This window comes from Anabas testudineus, chromosome 16, assembly GCF_900324465.2.
Source record: "Anabas testudineus chromosome 16, fAnaTes1.2, whole genome shotgun sequence".
NCBI lineage: Eukaryota > Metazoa > Chordata > Actinopteri > Anabantiformes > Anabantidae > Anabas > Anabas testudineus.
Window position 1 is genome coordinate 21,853,740 of NC_046625.1, and position 21,151 is coordinate 21,874,890.

General features: G+C 40.6%; 1 protein-coding gene across 4 annotated transcripts in view; it reads right to left on the bottom strand.

The window, feature by feature from the left end:
• cdk14 (cyclin-dependent kinase 14) overlaps window positions 1–21,151 on the bottom strand; it is a 136,251-nt gene that overhangs the window by 61,308 nt on the left and 53,792 nt on the right. For all 4 annotated transcript variants that reach the window (XM_026373098.1, XM_026373100.1, XM_026373099.1 and 1 more), the window contains 3 exons: window positions 13,358–13,481; window positions 4,163–4,283; window positions 247–340 (listed from right to left, as the gene is read on the bottom strand). In XM_026373098.1, the coding sequence (XP_026228883.1) occupies window positions 247–340; window positions 4,163–4,283; window positions 13,358–13,481 (339 nt within the window). The remainder of the gene's footprint in view (window positions 1–246; window positions 341–4,162; window positions 4,284–13,357; window positions 13,482–21,151) is intronic.

The window sequence follows — 21,151 nt, forward strand, 5'->3', positions numbered from 1 at the left end:
TGTGAAATCGTTATTGAAATGTAACATTATGCTCACATCAAACAGCCCAGTAATGCTACTGCTGGTCTAAGAGATCCATAGTCCTGCAGCAGTTATACTCTGCCGCTGCAGTAGTAGCTGTAGTTTTCATTTGTTGCACAGCACATACTCATACATGTACATTACACACACACACACACACACACACACACACACACACACACACACACACACACACACAGAGAAAGTGCAGCATCAGTGACTTACCAGGAATATCCTCTCCAGCTGGTCCTGGATGTCCTTCATCCCCGGAAAGGCAGCCACTCCTTGAATCATCTCAATGAAAATGCAGCCGACTCCCCTGAAGGGAGAACAGTACATGATGAAGCCTCCCATTCATCCTAGTGACATTGTTGCAATCATTAAAGACAACAGCACTGACTCAATCAACTGAAAAGGGCTTCTGTAACACTTGGTTTTAGGCTGAAGGGTAGAGTAGAGGTTTAGGTTTGGGCTAGATTGAGGATTGAGGGTTCTGTTGAGACATTTAGTTGTGATCGGCTAAGAGACAAGTTGACAAGAGAGAACGCATGATGCCAATGAATGTCCTTCTAACTATAGAAAGTGAGTGTGTGTGTGTGTGTGTGTGTGTGTGTGTGTGTGTGTTTGCTTTCGTAAACTGTTGTCAGAGCTCATTTGTCAAAGTGCTATTGTTTCCTGACAGCTTCACTCTCTGGCTCAATGCACGTTCTCTCACTTCGAACAATACAGAATTTCTACCAGTCTGTTGTCAGTCCACTCACAGAACATGCTTTAAATCTCTACATCTTCTTACTCCTTGACAACAGTGACAGGATAACAGGAAAGGACTGTACTATAGAAACCCGTAAACCTGCATGATGTTTTGGCCACTCAGAGGCAGTGAAATAATTATCATCACACGTATGCTTAAAATATTGACAATAAAATAAAAAAGAAGACAATGGTTGTTTTTAAAGCTCCTAAATAAAAAGCTAGTAAAGCATGTTAACAGAAAGATAGGCCAAAGGGTGTTTGGCACATTGCCTCTAAGGTGTCTCGTACTGATGTATGCGTTTGAGAGTAATTGTAAATGCATATACAAGGGTGTATATATAAGGGTCACACTACAAGCTGATGGAGTAAATTACTTAGTTTAGTTTGGTCATGTTACCTTTGTTTGATGTTCGACTTTGTTTCAAGGTCTGAAAAAGGTTAGACTGAAGTGCACACATTCATCACTGTACACTGAATTATGGTACAAAACCAAAACTTTGAGCTGAAAGACATTAAAACGCTTTACAGATCTTAACCAAAGTGCAGAATAGAGTGATGATTCTCTTTGGGGTTTGTCAATATGACCAAACTCTTCCATATAAATGTAAAGATTAAAGCAGAATAAAAGATTTGATAAATGCAGAACAATTCCTCCTGTTTTTATAATTTAGTATTTTTTCTATTCCAGTTTTTACACCAGTTAATAAGAAAGCCACTAAATAATGTAAAGAATGTAGCTACTGTAGCTATTAACAGTAAGCATCAGTGCATCCTGATGCCATGGATGGATTATGAGAAAATAAAATCATGGGCACACCTCCACCTATTCTGCATGGGACCCCCAGACTAACATAACGTGTCTTGTTTTGTTAGATTAATATATTCAAATAAATAGACTAAAATCTGCTCAATTTGACTCCAGAGACTTCACAGAGTATCAATACTAGAGCTGATATTATTTACCATTTCAATGATGTACATTGTTAATAGTCTTACTCAGTGCTCAATGTAACCCTGAACCCACAGTAAGTGTCTACAGTGAAGTGTTTCATCTTTAATTAGATAGAGTTAGAGGTGCTGTAACTGTAAGATCTCAGTGAATCAGTCAGTCACTCAGTTCTCGCTGCTCTCCCGGAGTTTTATCACACAGTAAATTATCCTCAGTAAATATAGGCCTGTTTGCTCACAGACAGTTCATGAGGCCTCCTGATGGCAGCAGACCTGGCTGAGAGGGGATTTGCAACACAACAGGAAAGCCTGTGCTGCACACAAACAACACGTTTACTGTATCCCAGGGGTTCACACCAAAATGCACAGTGTCCTCCTTCACAGTGTGTCACAGTGATTTCCCCAAGATACAGCTTTCATGTGGCATTCACTTATTTAAAGATATCAGATATTTTAGATATTAGAATTTCATGATCTATTATCTTTGACCTTATCTTTGTCTTTTCCAAATACGATCCTTAAAGATTCCTAGCATAGACTGACTTATCTTCAAATTCTACTTCATATTCATACACACATCTTCCACTTCAGCTCATTTTCTTTCATATCACTGCCAAGGTCATCTGCAGAGAGCTTCTTTAGCTCATGTTTCTGGACATTGTACAAGGACCGCTGTGTCTCTTTCTGTCTGAGCATGTTCTGAATAAATACTGTGCAGTAAAATATCTTCACCAGTATTAAATATTTGTTTTGTTTGAAACAACTACCATGAACAGACCATCAAACCCCTCCAGAACACCATAGTACTTTTAGCTCGGTGTACCTAATAAATTGCAACAGTTACTGCTACTACTCTGTACTATAGAGTTTTCTTAATAAAAATATGTTAATGGGCTGCACTCAGATCACTCATACAGGTCAGGGCTGAGTAACATGTCAGATCTTGGGGACCTGAAAAATGTCAGAGATCCCTGACCCTAACCAAGTGCCTGATAAAATAACAACTTAGTACGGAGTCACAAAAGTGAATGTTTCCCTGCAAGATTAGTTGTTGAGGCAGGAAAGATGTTGTAGACATCAACTGTAACCAATAACTTATAAGTGCTGTCATGTTGACACTCCATTTTGCCATTTGTGTGCTAATTTACTAGATGTCTGGAGCTGGATTCCACTAACAGGGCATCGATCAGAGCCCAGATGGTTCTGGAAAATACTAATATAAATCATCAGATTATTAAAAAAAATCAATTTAATTTTAACATAACAAATAACATAATCAAATGTTTAGCACCCAGACTTTGATTTAAAATAAAAAACTATATGACACTGTAGTGAAACATTTCTCAGTGAAAAAATAAAGAGAGAGTTTTGTGGTCATCTTTTCTTGGGACTTGTTAACAAAAAAAAAAAAAAAATCTAAAATGGAACCACACCTTATTCTTTTAAGTTGGAGGTGTTTTGCAGTTTGCCCAACCATAACTATACTTGTACATTAATCCATGCGTGATCACAGTTGACTGATTTCACTACTGGCTCTGATTGGCAGATGTGTGAGGGCTGCCGCTCAGTGATGTGCTAACAGAGGTAAAAATGGAGCAGCTCCCTGACTGTGTCTATGACATCCTCCCTCTTCACAGATGGCAGCCTGTAACCTGTACGCTGCTGTGATGGATTCTCGTGGCAGGAAGACAGATCACCACAACCTTTTGGTCCTGCCAGAAATACTTCTTCATGGAAGAATGCTTCTTAAGTGAGAGTACGTCGCAGGGTGACTCTCACTGGAGTGGAACAACACCCTGTGGATCTGCCCACCTGAAAATACCCTTGAAGCAGACACTCTGTCCTTTTGCCTCCAGGACCCACAGAGCCCCAGCTGCTCTTTAATTGGATACTGTAGAGTGCAGCTGGGATTCATGGGACGTCCCTGCTGACTGTCTGTGCAGACAGAAGGGTCAACAAGGGTAGACTCTTAGTTCCAACATCAGTATTGCGGGACAGAAGATTCAAAAGTAAGGAGTACTTGGTGTAGACTGGTCATTGTAGAAGGGGAAAGTGATTGCTTCACGTCTATGGGGCCGTCGTTTTCAATTCTTTCATGTATTTTCTAATAGCTCCATCTGTATTTGCAGGTGATTTAGAAGGTCAAGGGTGACCAAGGAGACACAAACTATATATGAAGGAGAAACTCTAAGATTTGTACAAGAAACAGTCTACAGCATAGTATAAGGAACCCCCCCCCAGGACACAAGTGAGATGTAATTGGTTTTTGTCTACTCCATGACTTACTTTCTGAATTCCCCCCAGAACACACAGATCTATATATTAATGGGACCAGCTGACAAAAAAAAAAAAAATCAAGGATGAATTGCACAATGAGTACGTGATGAAAGTGTGAGGGAATAGTGAGGGAATATTATGGTCAGAGGTTAGGAGTACCCACCACATGTCCAGGCAGGTGGAGTAGTCTGTTGATCCAAGCAGGACATCTGGAGGACGGTACCACAGGGTCACCACCTCATTGGAGTAGGTATGGCTGGGGACCGACTTGGCCCTGGCCAGGCCTGAGGGGAACAACACACAGATGCAGAAAGCATTATCATTGAGTAACCTTCACGGAAGAGAAAACAGAGAAAAGCAGCTCGATTCATTGTAGTATGCGCTGTGAGTAGTACGGTGGGATTGTAGGTTGTGTGCAGGGAATTAAGGCAAATTCCAAATAAAGCTAATACAGCTCAGAATTTGAATGAATCCTTTGAATAATATACAATTTAAAGATTCAAAATGCCATCCATGCCAAGTGTTTATCACCTTGGAAGCATGGATTTGCTCAGCAGATTTCACAACTATCTGCCAGATAATCTAATCATTTAGATTAGAAATGATATATTCACCAATTAAACTAAATTGTTTGCCCTTACCACCTTTTTTGCAGGAGAGAGGACATCATGCTAGAACATTTTCATATTCTTCACGTTCAGCAAACCTTAACGAAGGTGGTCATAGGCCAATATCTATTGTACGTCAGTAAGGACAAAGACTACAAAGACCGCTCTCATGAAATGTCATTAAAATTTGGGTCTTTAAAGCTGCTCTAACAAAGCTTGTGAACACTGAACACTGAATGTTGCTTGATGCTTTAGGTGTTGCCTCAGTAAGTCCTTAGGATCTTACTACTTTCATTGTTCATTTCATTGTACAGTATGCTCTTACAAAGCATTATTGTAAAACTGCTCTCTATATTGACTTGCTGACTGTACACTGAAGCACAACAAGCCTGAGATTGCCTTTTTACCATGGAAATGGTGATGGAAGACCTCTAGGGTTACACTGAGAAACTGTGTGACATTTCATTGGTACAGTAGACAGCTATCTACTATGCATCCATCTTTGTCACAGACATAATAATAAAACCTTGTCTAATAAGTCAATGGGCTTCTTCAGGTTCCTAACCCCATTCTAGCATTCATCTATTCAGAGACACAAACACAGGTTAGTTAAGTATGTAGTGCCAGTCTTCCCATGGCATTTAATACTAGAGTAGAGTGCAGATGCAGCAAGCTTTAATGAGGCTGATGGCATTACCTCTTTTTCTCTTCCCAAGTGATCAGAGAGCTTAATTAAAGCATTTAGCTGAGTAAAAAAGGACTTCCTGCCCTGCTGCTAGTCCCCTGTGTGAGGGATGAAGAGGGGCAGAGGGGAGAATAAATGAGATGAGGGAGGGGGTATTTAACACTGCCTTGTGTTGAAACACCCACAGGAGAAAAGGAGTTTCAGCCAGCATTCATCAAGGCCGAGCACTGTAATTTCCACACGCTGATCTAAAGTAGAGAAGACGCCATCAGGCCGCTCACACTGAGAGGCTATCATTTCCACTGCAGGCGTCCTGTGATCGCGTGTGTATGTGTGTACGCAGGGGGCGGGTGCGTGGGGGTGTGAGCGGAGACAACATCTACTCATCATAAAAGAAAGTGAAGTACTAGGAGATTGGCTTCTTTGTAACATGGAGAGATGTAGTACAAAGTAAAAAGGAACAAAGAATGTCTGGAGGAAGTAAGTGTTTGTCTGCATACAACTTGGCTTCTTACACTTCCCACCATGAATTAATGCCCAGAAAAAACTATTCTTCATCCAGGCCAACACAGTAACATGCAATGGTCAACATGAGTAATGTGACCTGGTGTTCCATCCTCCTGTAGTGAACAGAACCTGTAGCTGAACATGAACATTGGTACTGGTCTGCCTTGACCCTTTCAGAACCACGGCACATTCCTTTATCAAAAAGTAACACGGCAACTAAAGTTTCTGAGCTTTGGCTGGAGCATCATTACCTAAAGCATAAAACCCACATAACATGCTTATGTAATCAGTTAATACGTTAATCAGCTGCTCTGCCTCCACCTTACTTCTCACTAAGAAAATGTGGGAGTCCTGTTTTTCTCTTATACTTTGGACCAGATGAGCTCTCTTTGTTCATGTGCTGCACTTTGCACTCCATTTCCATTAAGTCAAAAATTGATACTGTTCTGTCGTTCTGCTGTACTCCCACTGGTAAAGAGGTTCCTGGGCAGATATTTCACTTATGTAGTAGGAACCAGTACTAATACTGGTGTAGTGCTTTGACATTTGGATCACCCTGTACACTGTCCTGTAGGTCAGTTGGGAGCAATGCAATAGTGGTGAGGAGGCCATCGTACCCTGACCTTCTTCCTCAAAACCCCACAAGTTTGACTGTAGAGGAGGGTACTACTTTAAAACCCTGACCTATGGAGTCATGCACTTGCACACTCACACACTTCTACACAGACCTTCAGCTACATTCATCTGCTGTGGTTCACCAGTTGACCTGCCATCTTGTCCAGGTAGTTAGTGGGATGAAGGTCATCGGTGAATTATACATCACTATGTGACACTCCACACAGAGGGTTGCAAAAACAAGAGGTGGAAGAGGTTGGGTGGGAACAGAGGGAAGACAGGATGAACAGGCATAGACAGAAGGACTAAAATAGTTTCTATCCCCGGGGGAAAGAGTCCTGTGTTCTTTTGATGTTCATTTGGATTTTAAAGGCAGTTTGTAGCTCCCGCCTGCATCTCCTCCTCTAACATGCAGCAGATTGGGAGATGTGCGGTGTGCTGCCAGCAGCTATTTAAAATACTGCTCGGAATCAGTCTACAGAGGAAAACAAAAGCAATTTTTAAACTCAGTTTGAATTATAACAAAAGTGGCAAAATGCAGCATTTATTGTAGTCACAAGGCTGCATACAGCAAAAAGAAAATAATAGTGATGTTCTTTATCCAGTGAGAAAGCTTCCCACAGTTGAGTTAGGTCTTTTCTGATTTTCATTTATTGTTTGCTGTCATGCTTTTTGTGTTCTACTGTGAATAAAATATGGGTTTATGAGATTCACAAATCCTCATTTTACACAGCAACCCACCTTTTTTGGAATTGAGGTTGTACTGTATGCACAAATGTTCTGTACTGGCCAGTTTAAAGCATGCTTAACTAGTGCATGAGTTAAAGAAATAAGGTTATGCTAGAAAACCAGTAAACACATTTACCATGTGTACATGCAACACAGTAACCTAGTCATGTGAAACCATGTGTCTACATGCAGCTGGTCCATAGCCATGCTTGAAAATACGTATTTAACAGCTTTATACTCATAGTTACAGCACTGTAATGTATTTTCTGCTGGTGTGTGAAACCTTCCAGGTTATTTCAGCCTGGTCTCAGGTTTAGACAGGAAAACACACAGACACACATTGCATCAGTTGCCTTAATTCATCTAACAGAGTTCAAAAGACCATCTGCACACACACACAGTCATGCACCAGCCCACCCGTCCTGGTGCTGTGGCGATGCGGTGGCAGGGAGGGTGGAACAGGCCACTGGGGAGAGGCAAACAGTCTGCTCCGGATGCCTGCAACATTCTTCCAGCTCCATTGTCACATTGCTTCACTCCTCACACATCATTATCCCAGCAGCTGTTACTTTACAACACAGCCACATGCAATCCTCAGAAAATAAGCACACATCAGTACACATTAGGTAGCTGTAGCTCTGTAATACACTATTGTTCAGTGTTATCCAACAATGGGGCTGTGGCTGTTTCGTGTCTCATGTGTCAGTCTTTGCATGTTTCGTGTGCAGCAACAAACCTCCACACTTATGTAGGTACGTGCAGGTTAGAGCATAAACCTCTGCGTGTGACCCTCTCTGCTGATGACTGGCTCAACCCCGAGCATCTCTTCAACCAGTAACCCGATAGCTAATGTATTTTTAAATCAATAATAAGGAAGCATGAAGCAAAAATTCCAAAAGATAAAATTACATGAGAGTAAAAGTTAAGATGTTACCAAAGTCATTAGCAATAATTGCCTATGAACCATCAATGCAGATGAAACATGCACAGCAACCTATCATTACCATTCCTACAGTTAATGACGCTGATCATCATGATGTCACATCATCGTGATGTAAAGTCCCAAACTCCCCATGGAGCACTTTCACGGCAGTTTTGTGTGTGAATGAACCTCAGATAAGGTTTCTACCCGCTAACCGCTGCCTGCGCTCCAGGTTGGCGACGGACAGTGGCAGCATATGGCAGCGCTTCAGTGTTTGAGTGCAAACACAAGCAGCCTTTCAGCAGGTTCCTTCCAACTGTGGACACATTCGCTCTCTCGTGAGGCTCTGAAGTATGTGGGCTATGAGCAATGTTCATCTGCTGTTCCATTCACTTCTATAATTAGGGGCTTGTCATGAGAAAATTGACTCCAGGCTAAAGTCATTTCATGTGTGACGAAAAAGTGTGTTTGTTGCCAGCACTTATGTGTGTGTGTGAAGAATGGCACTACTACAACTCTACAACTAAGAGGTGTTTAAGTGGCTGCAGTGATTACATCCAGTACAATCACATTTCATCACACCTGATGTATCACAGAGATACCCTACTTCTGAAAGAAGTTACAAAGAATAAGCAATAAAACATGCAAATGGATTAATTTATCCTGAGCTGTCAAATCACAACTATTCAAAAGGGGTTTGGTTAAAAGTAGCAGATCTACTTGAAAATTGCATTATTTAGATCCATGTTTGCTAGCTTTCAGTATTTTTCCTACCTGCCTTTCTTGGTGTATTGAAGAATTTGGTGGCGTACTGCTACTGTATCACTAATATAGAATCATTTGAAACACTTGTGCATAGCATTGCTTATGTGTGTATGTTACGTGAGTATTTCCAAGTGTGTCGAATGCATATGAATAAAATATTGTGCTGTGAAATCACTTACTATTATTCAAAGACCCTGCAACACTCAAAAAATAATAATCCTTGACTTTAATTAATTCTATCTTGCAACAGGTTTAACATGATTTAATTATGATTAATATTTTAAGATTGTTGGCTCAGTAATTTTGGGAACGCATTGACAAGGGATAATTGATTAACTAAGTAAAGGTTTCATTTTTTTTTTACATTTACATATTTGACATCATTTATTTACATTGTTAAAAAGTTACAGAAATGTTTTTTTTTCTACATTCTCAGGAAAACATTTTGGTGTATAATCATTTGCAATGAACTTGAACAAGAACCAGGCAGGTAAAGCAGTTTGAAACACATTGTGGAAATACTGCAAATCCAGACTTGTGTCATTAAATTCACCAAGAATCTGTTTATATGATTATCATCATACACAGGCATGAATGTGAACAAGTATAAACATGACTCTGTAGAAAGTCAGAAAGTCTAGTGCTCAGGGATCTAGAAAAGCTGTTTGTGCAACTGTTTAGTGGTTCGATTCCTGGTTCCTCATGGTCACATGTTGAAGTATCTTTGAGAAAGATGCTGAATCCTAAGTTACACAATGTACATTTGAATGTACAGTCAAATGTCTAAAACTCAGCAAAGGTGTGCAGGCTACTAGGTATTAGTAACTGCATTAAGCAAATAGAGCAAAAGATTTCTAAGCTCTTATGCAAATAACACTCATTTAATTACTTTGTACTTTTGATAATCTAGAAAAGCTGTTTGTGCAACTAATGTAATATTTGTAATATTTGCATTTTTAAGTCATGTTAGTAAGAAATGCTAGTTAGTCATGTTAGTAAGAAATGCTTGCTCCACTCTATGGTAGATTTATATAAGATTAAATATTTGTGGGTGTTTGTATGTGTGCAGTGATTATGGTCCATACAGCTCCACAAACACAAACAATACAAATCACCCCCCACACACTACTTACGTTGGCCTCAATTAGTTGTGTCCTTGATATGAAACATGTGGGCTCCTCAAAGCCTAATTTACGGTATGTGGTGGTTGTTTGTGCTGCTCATTAAAAAGTGACTTAACCCACAGAGGAGCACAGGGGAGCATCTGGATCAGCTCCACAAGCAGCAGCAGGGATCTGGAATTCTGGCCAAAGTGGCTGAGGAGTAATCAGCCTTCCCTTCCAAGTCAGCTACTGTTGTGCTCAACTACCTGCCTGTAATCTACCATCAGATTAGTTTGGTGACACTATTTGCTGGGCTGAAAATATTGGATGGATCGTGAAGACCATTAAGTCTGCTACTTTGCTCCTCTACTCTGTGCTGTGTGCATCAACCCAACCTGATGTGGCTGTAACTCTATTCCTGATCGGCACGGTCCTATTCTCATTATCACTGGATGTCAGTGTTGTCTGTCAAAACATGGATGAAAGAGTTCTTCTTCGATGTTGTATTGACCATTTCTATTGAAAAAAAGTTATTTTGCGATAATTACGCGAAATAAGTAAGCAAATATAAAAAACACCTTTATGGTTGGTTAGATCAAGAACAGCCATGAGATACTGTTGTTTATTGTATAAATGCCAGAATGATGCGCAGAGAAGATTGTGGATATGGGAAGAAATACCTTATTCATACCCTTAAATTACAGGTAACAGTCTACACTTTGAGCACATCCTAACTGTTTCATTTTAAATCTATGTCTCAACATAATGGTCAGTGCAGCAATACTACATCTAGTTTGTACTAACATTAGGAATATCCATTATGAATGACTGTGGCACACAACTAATTGTTGCAGTCTCTTGTTCTGGACCACTACTACACTGACGAGCATCAAAAGAAAGAAAAGAAAGGATGGAGAGGAGCAGCTTTAATGCATGCTAACAGAAGCCCTGTTGTTATTTGCCAACTTATCCACAGTCCATCTCAATGCATTTTAACATTAGAGCCATTCCTCTTCTATTCCTCTTTGTACTGTCCGTCGTATCACAGCTTCACCCCCACTGAGTGCTCTGCCACCTCTCAGCGTACCTCTCGGCCCCTCCTTTGTTGACACGCTCCCTCCATCTCTCTTAACCAGCGCCACAGGCCTCAGCTGTCGGCCGTTAGTATTCCTGCTGCCAAGGCCCCAGGACCACAGGGAGCCCTGGCAGCCCCACACACACACGCACACACACACACACACGCACACATACAGCCTTCACTTTCCTCATCTGGCATCCCTCAGGCAAAGGCTGATTTTGTGTTTTGTGCATGTTTGTTGATGAGCACAGCTCCAGCAGCAGACTAATAGGCCAGGGATTTTTACTCTTGCTCATTTGGTATTTTGTCCATTATTTTCTCCTTCTTGTTCCCCTCGCAGTAATGTTTCTGCACTAATACAAGGTTTGCATTATTGATGAAGCTGCCACCGTAGTCCCCCTCCCCCCATCTGTCTGGGCAGAGATATGAGGGGCAGAAGGGTGGAGAAGATGAATGGGTAAAGGAAGCACAGGGTATGAAGGAGTTAGGAAAAGGGTGGGTGATTGAGCAAGGGACATAAGACTAAAGAGGATGGATGGATGGGTGGATGGATGGATGGATGGATGGATGGATGGATGGATGGATGGATGGATGGGTGGGTGAGGTGTAAAGAAGGCTGGATTCTCTGTCTGCCCCCAGGATGCCAGACTGGCAATGTAGACAGTGTTTACTGAGCATGGACTCAAGCCATATGGTGCCACCTCAGGAGAGCGTACTAACACACACACACACACACACACACACACACACACACACACACACACACACACACACACTTGTACTTTTATCTCTGTGACAACACTCACTGAGACAACAAAGAGCCATTGCCTCAACAATTTGCACCACAGTAAATGCCCTACCCTTATCTTACATTTCTTCTAACCAACTGTAAAACTAAATCTTAACCCAACTACAGCTGCTGTGTCACACAGTCATACAAGTACAAGTACACAAAGACACACATACTAGGTTTTTATGAACATACATGTGATCCTGAATGTACTGAGTAACTCTGACCGCAATGTGGAACTTCAGTTGTAATGTTTCCGGCATAGAAGTAGTGATTCTAGTGTGTAGGTGGCCCTAAGTGAAAGGGAAATCAGGGAAGTAAAAGGTCAAGGGGTCAACTAGTTGTCAAGTTGGTGTGGTTTTGGCCAAACCGTTGGACAGATGGATGGCTGGCGGCCCACTGAAAGACGTCACAATGCTGGCATCAAACAGCTCGAAATGGACTGTCTTTCTCTAGGATTCCTGTTATGACTGGTTCAGACTAAACGGTCTTTTAACTGTAAAAATGAGCACTCTCAAATATACAGTCACTGTACTATGCTTGCCGTTACTAAGCCAAAAGACAATGAACTTGTACCTGCTGGGCCCAACGTTATGTTGCTTGCTGCCTTTCGTGATAAGTGATGAGCCAACATGTAAACATACATGTTGTAAACAACATGTATGTTTACTTAATGGTTGCAGTAAATGTGGAAGAGCACTTTTGTAATGTTTCTTCATTTAATCATTTTTCAAGTTTCCGTCACAATGTCATGCAAATATATGATTTTAAGCAGAAAATAAACTAAAGAAAAATATTAATGATTGCACATTTCCATCCACCGCTGTGATGTAAAGAAATTAGGGCACGTCGACAGCTGTGGTTTTTCATCTCTTCAGGTAAGCAGATGCTTCAGTGGATGTTTAAGTCACTTTAAATGATCCACAAATCTAACTATGCTAAATGCTATGCTAAATCATTTTTAGGATCAGCTACCCAAAGGAGATGAGGTTCATTTTAATCCAAAAATATATGTAAGAATCTAATGTTTTTGTATTAAGTTACTATTTACATTGTTGTCATGAAGCTTATACCTATGTATTTATCTATTTATTCCCCACTACACATACAAAGCTTTAGGTATGTAACCTTTGAATGTTTTTAACATTCTGTCCTATCTACTGTGTGTGCACATATTGGTGTAGGTGGCTGCACACAGCGCCTACACAGATAAATAACATTGTTCTGAATTGTAGTGAAGTGAGAACTGCTCACTAATTTCCCACAATGACATTAAAGGTTAGTTAACATGATAGAAATGGTTTGATAAATATCTGTTGGTTTACAAAATGCCACGGCATATAGCGTCAAATGACCCAAACCACCCCTGGACAAAAACAGTTTCATTGAGCTTTTCTCACAACATTTCAGTTCTAATGAATCTAAGAGTCAAACCTGCTTCTGCCATCGTACCTCAACAAAGTGACAGAGGGGACATAACTCAGCAATACTTCTAGATTTCACTCACACTAGATGAGATACACAAAAATAAGAGCATCCGTGTCCGCTCTACTCACCAAAGTCAGCTAGTTTGAGCTCTCCGGTGTCGCTGATGAGCAGGTTTTGTGGTTTCAGGTCACGGTGAAGAATGTACCTCTGGTGGATGTAGGACAGGCCTCTCAGTAACTGGAACAGGAACAGCTAGGAAACACAAATTAACAAAGAGAAAGAACAGTTTTTTACAAACGTAGCTTTGAGAAATTTCCATATTGAAAAAAAAAACAGGGTGAAAGCAGATGTCAGAAGGAGGACATATTTTTCCATCACACATAAACTTCCATGAATATCAATTCTGCTTTAGAGCCTCTCCTCCCATTTCTCTCTGCCCAAATCTACATGTCTCTGTTGTGCTACATTAAACCGAGCAGGTCTCTGGCGCAGATAGGTGTGGAAAAACCTATTTATTGCTAGGAAAGGGCTGCGACTTCACTCCAGTCTAAATGAGAACAGACATGAACCCTACATGTTATTTATAAATAGCTCAAAGAAATGCTCTCCCTCCCTCACGAAGGCACCAAAATCAATACGGAGCCATCAATCAGCAACACAGCTATCATTTTTTCCGCCTGGACTATTGCACGGTAATCAAACAGATAGGACATTACGACGCCTGTTTGATTTCACTGCTGAATTACTGGGAATTGCTGCATTGACTGGTCACAGTAAAAGTAAGTAGTAAATGAAACTGTCTAATGCTTTTGGGTACACAGATCCTGAGTTATGATACATTTAATCAATAATTTCCTGTTTTTTATTTTATTTTTAATGTTTAGAAGTGCAAAATAAGTGTTGGGGGTGGGGGATTGACGGGCTTCACGGAAATCACACCAAACACATGAAGCTGGGCGGGGAAGCAGCCTCCTTTTCATTTTCTGTGAAGGGCGGTGAATCAATTCGGAGAGCATGACAGGATTGCTGACAGCAGGGGGCAGGAAGGCAGCATGGCAGGAAAAGTTCGAATGACTTTTGATGAAATAAAAAGTAAAAATCAATGAATTTAAAATCACTGAACGCTCCCAAGTCACACAATATTATATCAGCGCTGTTGGAAATGATATTCATTCACGCTCTCTGGGTAGTAATCTTTGTTGGCCGTTCTAATAGTCCATCATTTCACTGGCTTCAGTCTGTTAAGCTGGTGATGATTAACCTGGAACAGTTGAAATGGTTTTCACTAAAGTTCACTAAAACAGAAATAATAACATTATTTTCCACCCATCCAAAAATCCACCCATGTTCATCCAAGAGAAATGGCTCGACCTAGACAGCATAATGAGCAAGGCTGTAATACATCACACAGCTGGATTTTTATTCATTTGTGTTTTTTGAGAGTACTTCAGGATGATGTTGAATTAACCTTTTTGACTTCTGGAACATAATGGCTTTCCAGTGCTTTCAGTCTTCTGGATATTTCCTGCAGTGATTAATATGTTTCATGTGGCAACACAGTGATGTCAGCTAACTATCTGAATATACTGAATGACCAGGTTTTTCCATCAATGGATTTTGCTTCCCTGATGGCACGGGCATATTCTGAGATTATTAATTGAGAATCTTTCGGATGTGCTGGAGAACAATTTATGCAGAGGTTTGATCCCATCATCAAACCAAGATCTTGCAACTCTAAACGGAAATAAATGTGGAGACGTCTTGTCAGATCATGCAAATCAATGGCCATTTATCAGTTAATATGAATTACGGATTCAATTCATTATTTTTCTTAAAACAACACACACATACCACATAATGACAATGTGATGACTTCATCATTTGGTTTGTGCTCTGACATGCACTGTTAACTGTGAGATCTTATACAGACAAATCATGTCCAGTCAACTTGACTGGAAATTTCCCGAAGGTGGACTCCAATCAAGCTGTAGAAACATCTCTAGGATGATCAGTGCAAACAGAATGCACCAGAGCTTAATTTTGAGTGTCATGACAAAGACTGTGGCATGTTGTCACAGCGCTGTTAATCTTTTCTGGATGCACTGTAGCTACAGACGTGTTACATGTACAGAAAGGTTCAAGTTAAGGTTAGGAACAAAAATGAGTTCGTTAGGTTTAGGGAAAAGATTGTAGTTTGGGTTAATACTTGGGGAGTAAATGCCTAAATGTACAACACTGTCAGTTTGACATGTGTTAACAGGTGAATAGAAACTGTAATAACAGTAGAGGTTTATGAAAGGTTTATATGAAGCGGGAGGACAGTAATTCACCACAGACTTCAAAGACAAATATAATAACAGCTAATTCATTCATTAGAAAAATACTCCTGAAAATGCATGAATGCACTTTTGATGACAAGTCGAAATGAATAAAGATTAAACTGCTTTTAGATTTCCATTTTTACAGCCAATTATTTTGCTGGTGATATTAAACACAGCCCCTTCACCTGCCTGCAGAAAACTGCATCCATAAATCAAATTTAGTTTTTAATATGTGCAATGCTCATGAACTATATCTGCTGCTTTCAAAAACAAGAACATCCAAAAATGCACCCTGAGTCAGAGCCCCCCCCACCCCCCCCGTCCCACCACTCTGCACCCCGTGCACGTGTCAGTCAACAAATAATGAGGAGCGGGTGGCCCGGCTCTCAATTTTATTCCAATTCCAGTTTTCGCCTGTCATTTCACTCGTCTCACTGATATTATAGTCTCAGTCAATTAAGCCGACTGAGGCACCGTGGAGTCCAATGAGGGACGGGCCCTGTCTGGCATCTGGAGTCAACGGGTCAACAGTTTACTATTCCTGCACTCGGCGGGCTAGAGATGAAGTGCGGTGCAGAAAATTAGCATGGAAAATGTGAGTTTATTCATGTATATCAAACACACTTCTGAAAAGCCTTGGTCTTGTTAGAAGTGCAACTGAAGGGTAATAAATAGAAAAAAAAAACACTTTTATTCTCTTCTGTCTGCTCTTTAATTCAGACATCAAGCCAGAAGAAGCTTTTTCTTTGGACTGGAAACATCTCACTGCAATTTGCATTCTAATATTTAAGGACCCTGAACTGCTGCAGACAGACAAGGAGGCTGTTCACAATAACAGTTTTGACAATTGTAATTATGCAAATACTCTATTACCGCACAGCGTTGTTGAGATGGGCCAATTTTCAAGTTAAATTATGTAGATCCTGCCAGTAACTGACCAGATTTACACTCTTTTATCATTCACCATTCGCTTTACAAGCCAAGTGAGTCTGGACGGTCAGCTTTGAACATTTGGCTTGTTGAAACAACAGGCATCTGCTTACCATACAAGCTCACTCAAGTATAAAAAGTGACTATGAGATGTCCATCTGGTTAAATGTGTTGAAAGCAACCTTGCTGTCTAAAGTGTGAACGCAGCAATTATCCACTGGTGTGAGCAGAAAAATAAAGACAGGACAAAATAACAGTGGCAAACAGAGCCCAAGAACACAGATATAACCAAATATAGGGTAGTTAATAATGGGTAAAAGTGGGAAAGAAAATGTAGGAGCCACAAGGAGAATGCGTTAAAGCACTGATCTAGTTTCAAAACTGAACACTGAAAGAAGTCTTACTTGCTGCTTCCTAAAAATATTGCAGTAGAAGTGGAGCAACTTCCACAGACCTTCTTCTCTGCAAAGATTTAGTGAAATGTGTGTCTAAAGATATTTACTCTTGGGCCACTTGTTACCAGCACCAGTCCAGAACAGTGTCCGTAATCTTCTACTGTACAAGTGATATATTATCTGACCTATTGAAGTGTTGCTCAGCTGAATGCCATCTGTCAACTGGTGTCATGCTTGTCTCTCACAGAGTCACACACTTTTTTCTATCTCTATATCTCTAGATCTGTCTGTATTTGACTATTCATTACATTTTTACTCTGCTGCTGTGGCATCTGAACTCAACTGGGGGGCCAAAGTTTTCTTAAAGTCTTATTTTGATGGATGCACTTCAACATACAGCAGGTGCCGAATATGACAAACGCTGGGATTTACTACCTGAGCTCCCTGGTTTCCTCAGTGAAATTGAGACACACTTCACAAATCAAAACAAAGTGGTATCTGCATCTCGTGACAACCAACAGTGAAACTCAACACTGCTGTCATTTGAGATCGGCGTATTGTGAAATGAGTCACTGGTTCACTCTTAATATTTGACTACTTCAATAATGCCAATTTAATCATGTGAATAATACCTTGGATGTTCCCAAACACAGACACACTGGGGAAAATATCAGTCTGCAGGTACCATCACCACCAACTGCTGTGGAGAAGATGCAGACAGGGACATGCTAGATGTCATTTTATAATCCACCCATCCACTTTTAATGTAAGCCTTTTATTGTAAATATGCTCTAAAGTGTCTGAGGCCAAGTTGAGATGAGCATAGTCAAGTCATCTGTTGTTTTTTTGTTTCTAGATTCACTGCTGGAAATTCTCCAATAGGTTTTCACACGACATCCTCTTTGGATAAAGATCCCCATCCATCTGAAGTCTTGAACTCACTTGTGAACCCACCGCAGATTTGACCAACAAGCAGTGGTGAATTCTGCTGCAGTAAAACTTGAGCTGATCACATTACAAATGAGAATATACTGTGTTGTCCTTTCACTGAAGACAAAAAAACTCTGCAGGATTTCTTATGCAAGTGTGTGAGAGAGTCGCTGTTTAATCATGATGCATTGTTATTTCAAAACTGCAGGAGAAATAAGCCGTGTGATGATAGTTAAATCAGCCATTAACATAATCTATCACCCGGGGAGTGACCCTACTGCCTGAACAACAATCCATCATCAGCACACCAATAAACACACTGCCATTTTTCTAATAATGAAATACTCATTGCCATCACACCCAAGGCAAGGCACAGCTCTCTATCAAGATAAGCCTTATGAAAAACTGTGTGGGTTAGATTGGCTCTGTGTTATCTATTAGTAAAATGTAGTGGAGTCTGGATCCTTTGTGTGATACTCAATGTGCGACGAAGCATGAGGTGATGTATCAAAATGACAGCAACACACTATGGTGCTTAAAGTTTGACTTCAGCAAATACAAAGCGAAGCAGCACAGATCATAGGAGAAAAAGAAGGACGCTGGTGTTAGTGGGATATGGAACACAGTGTGTTAACAAGCTTTAAGGATCTCAGACATTAGGATGGACTGAGGGCTGGAACTTGCTTCCTACTGAGGATCCTGTGGGAGCTTGTAAATGTTATGCTATGTCTTAGTAAAACACATTTATATCCTGGTTACACTGTGACATGGGTCAACTTGCTTTGTATTTCCAACTTTCCATCCTTTCCAGGTGCATTCAGGTCTTTTGTGGCATTTAAACAGCATTTCTCTGGTAAGCACACTCTTGACCAATGCACTCATTGAACAGAATGAGAGACTGACTGTTAACAGACGGGTGGACATTGTGAAATTTAGGTACTGTATGTTTCAGTTGCTTGAGCACAAACTAGGAATTTAAGTTAGTATCTTTAAAATGTGACTTTGGGAACTAAAGTGCAGCTCAGAACACACATCTTTAGATTCCCTGACAAATCTCCAAAATGGCATTTTGCTGAAATAAGTAAAAGTGACGAAATCAGTGAAGAGGAGATAAAATAAAGGAGTGTTAAATGGAGTGGAAGAAGCTACCATCTGCCAGCAGGCACGGGAAGAGTCCTTATCTTTTTCACTAAGCATCTGTACGGTGTTGTCTTTAATGGGCTGAATCAAGAGACACCGTGGACCAGCACTGTGGCGCTGGCCACAGTGGACCATAAAGCACCAGACATGGCTAGAATTGTCTTTGGCTTATGTTTAATGAGCAGCTGTGTTGTACTGCAGGGCGTCTGTGTGTAAATATAGGACTAGTGAAACCCCACTGCACAGAGCGGAGAACGACATGGCCCATGTGTCTTTGATGCCACTCATATGTTTCTATAGACATGTTTTGAAGTCTGAATTTATTTCCTGCAGCTTGGCGCTTCCTAAAGCCACAAAATCTGTATTTACTCAAAGTGCAGGCTGGATGGAGAGAGGACGAGTAAGCAGCACCCACCACAGCACACTGACAGGACGAGACTTGCCAATCAAGGAAACACACCCCGAAACATACTTCTCTGTGAGCTTTCACAGTGGTTGTAGAAAGAACCGCTGCGACCAACTGAAAACGCAGATAATCAAACTGACTCAACAGCACATCCTGTACGATGAGAGCTCTTCAGACAACATAAGAGAAGTGCACTACACGTTCCACTTTAGTCGTGTGTACATGCTCTGATAGTTCACTTTGTGCAGAGAGCTACGAACACGGTATACAATATAAGTCAACATAATAGTAATTTGTAACCACTGTAATTTATGACTAAACTAAACTAAATTTAAATAAAAGAGGCTCAACTAATGGTGTGGAGTAGGGTCCAAAAGTGCGCCACAAATTCTGTGCAATTTTGATACTAAGCAGGCAATACCAAATGATGACAGGCTACTGAGGGGTCACTACATTAACTGAACATTGTCAGAACTCTCAAGCATTCCCCAAAGTCCAACTGCTAAACTACCTGCTTTTTATTATTTTATTAGAAACCACTTTACAAAAACAAGGGATTATCTCTGCAAACCTAGAAATATATAGTAGCATTGATAAATACTGAGTCACACACATCACTATCTTGCTGGGATCACCTGACCTCGATCTTGACATCACACTGATGACTAAAGTCCTATCAAGAGCCTCCCTCGTAATGAAATTGTGAAAGCAACTGCTAGCTGTTACTTGGCTTGTAGACATGGTTTGTGGGTGTTGGTTACCCATTGCTCGATGGAGATATCACTGAGACACGGCCCTTCAGCTGACTGCATATAATCTAATAAGAAGGGCACTTCAGCAGCAGCAGCAGCCTGGATGAGGTCATGCTCACTTGTGTTCAATTACAGCAGCCGCCAACAGACTGCGTTGAAGTGAATGGGGTGGGGAAAGTTAATGGTGCCATGCAACAAGATGGTTTTCCATAGATTTTTACTTTGAATGATCAAGTTCAAGCAGAAACTTCAGTACATTTTAAACTGCAGGAACACACACACGCACGCGCACGCACACACAGATGGCTCTCTGGTTCTTGACCAATAATTACATTAGCACTGAGCGTCTGAGTGTGTCTCTCTAAATGTTAATTTGATCTAGCACCAGTGGAGGCACTAATAGCTTTTATGTTGCTGATTACTAAATAGGACGATGCCTGAGTGACTGCACTTCTCACAGTCAATCATAAAACACATTCATAACAGACATTAACCCTTTAAGTTCAGCCTATGTCCAGGTCTAAACTGGCTCCTTTCTGACTTGAACATACACATGTTTCAGTGTGACACTTCCTGTTTCCAGAAGAAATGGTGTGTTCACGCACTGTAAAATTCAATTTGATGCAACGTGCAGTTATAGATTAAGCTGCATGCAGGGACATGTACATACAGTATACACTGTACATACTGAACAGGTATCCACTACGATTAAAACGTTTGTGGTCATTTAGAAATGTTCTTGTTTTACATGAATATACGTTTTTTGTTGTTGTTGTTTTTTTAGATAATTGCAAAAATGTTTCCTAATGATCAGTTTTTAAAGTGCATCCATTGTGCAGTGTGCGTGTAACGTGGATGTTATAGAGTCTACATTTCTTTTGAAAACATGTCATGTCGACAAATCACAGCCAAAAAGTGGTGATCACTTGAGCTAATATTCAAATGTATTTGGTCTTCTAGTGAGAACTGGAAGTGGGAAACACCATCCAGCTATGCTGCATCTGGCCACATTATCATACAGTCATCTTTTTCACTTAGCGTGCTGATG